Source organism: Amphiprion ocellaris, chromosome 8 (genome assembly GCF_022539595.1).
Source record: "Amphiprion ocellaris isolate individual 3 ecotype Okinawa chromosome 8, ASM2253959v1, whole genome shotgun sequence".
Lineage (NCBI taxonomy): Eukaryota > Metazoa > Chordata > Actinopteri > Pomacentridae > Amphiprion > Amphiprion ocellaris.
Window position 1 is genome coordinate 21,674,024 of NC_072773.1, and position 5,081 is coordinate 21,679,104.

At 43.9% G+C, this 5,081-nt stretch overlaps 1 protein-coding gene across 1 annotated transcript; it reads right to left on the reverse strand.

The window, feature by feature from the left end:
• Positions 1–93: 93 nt before the first annotated feature.
• On the reverse strand, positions 94–3,218 carry fam110a (family with sequence similarity 110 member A). The gene is made up of 2 exons (XM_023288085.3): positions 3,058–3,218; positions 94–1,895 (listed from the first exon to the last, which is right to left on the reverse strand). The coding sequence occupies exon 2, from the start codon at positions 1,730–1,732 to the stop codon at positions 461–463; it is 1,272 nt and encodes a 423-aa protein (XP_023143853.1). The 5' UTR covers positions 1,733–1,895; positions 3,058–3,218; the 3' UTR covers positions 94–460.
• Positions 3,219–5,081: the final 1,863 nt, after the last annotated feature.

A 5,081-nucleotide genomic window follows, 5' to 3' on the forward strand; every position in this document is an offset into this window, starting at 1 on the left:
TTACTTGTCTTGTAAAAGTATGACACTGCTACATGTAAGCTCATGTGTTTTTGGTGTGAATCTTTAAAATACATCACATAGAAAACCAAAACATGATGCTTGCATCATTTCATCTTTAATCCTGCCCATTCATCTGTTTACAGCAGAGTTTGATTTGTTAACTGTTAATGTCACTTCAGTGACAGACAGCAGCAGAAAAAAAAGTCTCATTAGGAAATTCAGACAAAAAAATGTGCATTCGAAAAGTACAAAAAAAAAATGACCAATTTTCTAAATTTGCAAAAACAAACAAAAGAAAGCTAAACAACGGAACAAACTCAGTAAACAAATTCCATCTATTTATCTCGGTGTTGTACCACTTTAATTATGGCATCCCATTATTACCAAAATTTGTGTTGAAAAAAAATTAAGTTGAAATTTTCACTTTTAAGTTAAAGCTTAGAGACTATTGAACATCCTCCTATAAATTGGTGCTCTTAGTTGCATTTTCCTTGGCCTGCCGGAGGCCATACAGCCATTTGATCACTCTTGCATTCCTCTCAATGACAGAAACCCCGTAAGGAACACGATCTGCAGCTTTGCCAGCATCCTCCTCATCCTCCTCATCATCTTCATCTTGTCTGTTGGATCCTGCACACTCAGAACCAGGAGCGCTCACGCTGCGGAAACGAGCCAAGGACAGAACATCAGAGCTGGATCCGGTCAGCTCCTGGAGGTCTGCAGGGTCCAGACCACACAGGTTGAAGAAACGTTCCAGCTCCGTCCCGGCTCGGGAGAACCGGTCGCTCATGTCCGACTTGGACCGCGTCAGAGAGGGACGTTTCCTGGAGCTGGAGGAGGACAGACGGGTGAACGCTGGGGAGGGAGGAGGAAAGACGGGGAGGCTGGGGGGAGCTGGAGCAGGGAGAGGGGCTGCAGCTGGAGGGGAGGGAGAGTTGTCAGGCTTTGATGGAGCGACAAGCGGTTTCAGAGGAGATGGAGGTGGAGGCTTCCTGGTGTGGGAGAGGTGAGAAGCAATCAGGCGGAGTGGAAACTGGGACTGTAGAGGGACGGGTTGAAGGGGCTGCCGGATGAACTGAGGAGGTCTGCAGGTCGTCCTCACAGCGGAGGCCTGAGGCATGACGTCCACTCTGCGCACCGTCCCTGCAGCCGGAGACCCAGGAGAACCTGGACTGTCAACCCTGGCAGGACCTGATGCTTTTAACCTCACCTTAGCTGGAGTGGACCAGTCAGGACGTGGAGGTGTAAACGGTCGCTCCTTCTTCTGTAGAGGAGCTGGACAGGGAGAGTTGTGTGCAGTAGTGGCAGCATCCTCTGGAGCTTTGCTGTCCTTCGACCTTACAGTTGCACTGGACTGAGGTCCATCATTCACATCACTAATGAGGTTACTCAGGTGCTCCAAGTCCAGCTGGACTTCCTCCTGCTTGGTCTTGGTTTGGGTCGGGGTCTTTCTGGTGGGCCGTAGAGTAGCTCCAGGGTTTAGCAGAGGCTTCCGCACTTCAGGAGGCCGAACTGGCTGCTGCTTGGAAAGAGCAACCCGACTCTTGACATATTTAGCCTTGTCTGCTTCCAGCCTCTCCACGGCGCTCTGCTTTGGTCTGCTGGTCACCGGGGAACACTGTCGGTAGAAGTCTGGACCCACCGGCCCTTTGGGTCGCAGGCGTGGGGGCGAAGCAGAGACAGGAGTCCTGGCTTGTTGCCTCGCTGGCCTTTGGAGCGTCTCCACGGACATTCTGTAAACTAGCAGCTGTCCACTGTCTTGGAATATAACTCCCTTGTTCCTCAGTGCTATCCTTTATTTGTACCTCTGTGTGGCCGTCTCACGATCATCTCCATGCCATCTTTGAAGACATGTAAGTTCAGCATTTCAGCTAGATCTGTGACATTTGGGCTTTCTGAAGGAAAGACAATAAAGAACAGTAAATACAAACATCGTTCTTAGACAGTCTAAAACTCCACAATGACTCTACACCCATAAACCCTCTCATTTAGTTAAGGCTGGAGCCAATCGCTCTCCACTGTTCTAATCTATCTCACAAGTTCATTGGCTGCCGGAGCCGTCGGATTTGAACAATTACTCGCAGTCATCCATCTCTCTGCAGACAAACGCACAATAAAAGTGACACTTCATTTTCAGTCAGTAGAAGGACTGTTACAAAGATGAAAAGAGTGTGTGTGTGTGTGTGTGTGTGTGTGTGTGTGTGTGTGTGTGTGTGTGAGGGGTGATGGGGAGGTGCATCAGGACAGCTGTCAACAATCCATTGTCTGGTGGCGATGCAGAGCAAATCACACACACCAACAGCTGCTATGGGAACAATGACTCCTCATCTTTAAATAAAGCAGCCAGTTGCCAAGGTTTGGTGCTGACTACTTCCTGAATCACAAGCCTCTGTGGGTTAAATGAAGTAAAAAACAAAAAAAAAAACCAACAACAAAGAGGCTCAACTTTTCCCTGTTAAATCCTCTAGATGGTGAATGTCAGGCGTTCTTCCTGCACTACTCATAACACTTAATATCCTGAGTGTGTGTCAGAAATGCGCTGCTTGAACTGTCTGCATCTGCCAGTCAAATTCTCTACATATTTGCCATTCCAGTCTGAGCCAGGCCAAACTCCTGCTGACAGAGCCGTGAAGCTTTCAGTTCCTCCGGTCTTACCTGCCTCGGCCCCGGTATATCACAGCAAAGTGATCTGAGCAGTGATTAGAACCAGCAGCACAACTGTGTCATTAAGATAGCAGGCAGGCTGGTACAACCCAGAGAGGAATGCAATGAGGTGGGCCACGCAAACAAAAATAGAGCCACTAATTTAATGTTACCGAGTCAAGTGCTGGCATGTTCTTCTGCTCAGAGTAAAAGACAAACATGGAGCGAAGCAGGAAGCCCAACAGAAGTGACACAGACTCACAAAAGGGCAGGTAAACAACAGAGAACTACCCACATGCACTCTAGACCCGAGGCCTTCGCTCCAGCTTCACCCTGATAAGCTCAGGTCTTCCTGTATGAAGGTGTAGGTTAATCACAGCAGGTTTTCTTCCAGTTTTTCTACAGTAAACTCACCTTGACAGCTGGAGATGAGCTCCTGAGCCTCTCCTCGGTTCTTCTTCTTGTGTCCCAGCGAACACACAGCACTGTCCTGCCGAGAAGAATATGTGTGAGTGCGTTGGAAACCACTTAACAGCTCAAGACAAACCTGTTTGACAACTCATGTGTGCTGCTCCTGGCCCCGCCCCCCTTCTCCTGATTGGCCCAATCTGTGACCTACAAGGAACTACATTGACTCCTGTGGTCACATGGCCCTTCTATTGTTTTATGCTACCAGCTGGATGATAAGCACTTTGTTTCCTGGAAGAGGTGTTCACGTGCTCATAAAATGCTTTAAAAATACTTATACGTTAAAATAAAAGTCAGGCATTAAAAGAAAGATTAAAAGTGTATAAATGTAATCAGAAAAGTATTTTATGCAGTGGAATTTCTGCTCTGTGAAAAGTGTATTTGAGCTGAAGTATTGTTTCAGATAAATATCCTTTATCTTTCTGCTTTGGTGAAGGTATTTTACGTTTGTGGATTCCATCAATTTGAAATTACACTTTATCTCTTTAAGCAGGTTTTTTGATTTTTGGCAAAAGTTATGCTCCTTTTGCATTCTGCATGGCTGCAACCCAACCACTGCTTCCTTTTAGTATAATTACAGAGCAAATACAAGTAATAATTATGTTTCACATTTTGCATTTGGGTAAACTGAATATTTAATGTTGGAAACATCTGAAAACTTCAAGGTGACTTTCTTTAAAATGAAATTGCAGCAATGCTAATTTCAGAGGAATCCAGTCATTTAAGCAGATCTAACTTAAACCAGTCACATTATATTACTTAATAGCTTCATTTGATAAACATAATACATTTGCATGTTATCAATTCAAGCAATTCATTTAAGCTGTTCCTTTATTTTACTTTTGTAGCTGGTTGGTTGTAGTTTGTTTTAACAATACAGGATTTTGAACCAATGAATATTTTTGTTTTGAATTTATTTTGTTATCTCAATTAATTCATTGATTCTTTGATCTGAAAAAATACATGAGATAGTGAGAAATGTGACGCTCGGCGTACATTTGTCTGTGAATCTGTCTGTCTGTCTGTGTGAAACATTACTCAAAAACAAACTCAAACTCAAGGATTTGGATGAAATTTTACGGAAAGTCGGAAATGACACAAGGACCACCTTATTAAATTCTGGCAGTGATGCGGCTTATAGTCCGGATCCATGGATTTGTTAAGAATTTCCCATTGCCAGATATAGCTGCCAGCGCAGCGTCGCTGTAACCATGACAACAAGTGAACACTGTGTCATTTACCTGCTGACGATCTCATGATTGCATCCTACTACAAACTGACTGTGATTTTTCAGTTGGAAATGATACAAGGAACAAATGATTAAACTGTGGGGTGTTTCTGAGTCCCATCAATTCCTGCAGCCTGCTTCCTATTTAGGTCACACAATGTAGCAAACAAATGTAGCAAAATGGTGAAGCTCCTGATGTTTCATAAAGCCTTTATGTTCCGCTGTAAATGTAAAATTCATTTCATCCTTCTTCTACATGTCAGTGTTTATTGTTTTGCACCAAAACATGTCAAATTCCTCATCTGTGAAAACGTTCTTGGCAATAAAAGTGATGCAGATTTTGCTTTCAAATGCTACATGAAGATAAAGAAGGTATATTTCACATGTAAGCTCAGTTGTGAACGTGTGGATTTGAAAATCCTTGCATTTCATGTCTGCACTTGTCAGTGGAACATCGGGATAAAAGTGGGCATAGTAATATGTTAGTTCCACTACAGGAGAGATCTGATGTTCTCTGCAATTACGTGGAAAAAATGCATGAATATATTTGCAATCGGCCAAAATGAGCTGGAAAATAATTGCACGTCTGGTATTGGCAAAAATCCAAGACTAGAAATAGTCACATACTTTGTTGCATTCCACCACTGCTGAAATCATAATTCCTCTAGAAACTCCCCAACACAACATCTACTCCTCAATAGATCCACGCTGAGTGTGTAAAGTGTAAAAAACAACACATATC

Bases quoted from the DNA above. Each gene is read 5' to 3' on its own strand.
- fam110a (XM_023288085.3), bottom strand. From the start codon at position 1,732: ATGTCCGTGGAGACGCTCCAAAGGCCAGCGAGGCAACAAGCCAGGACT.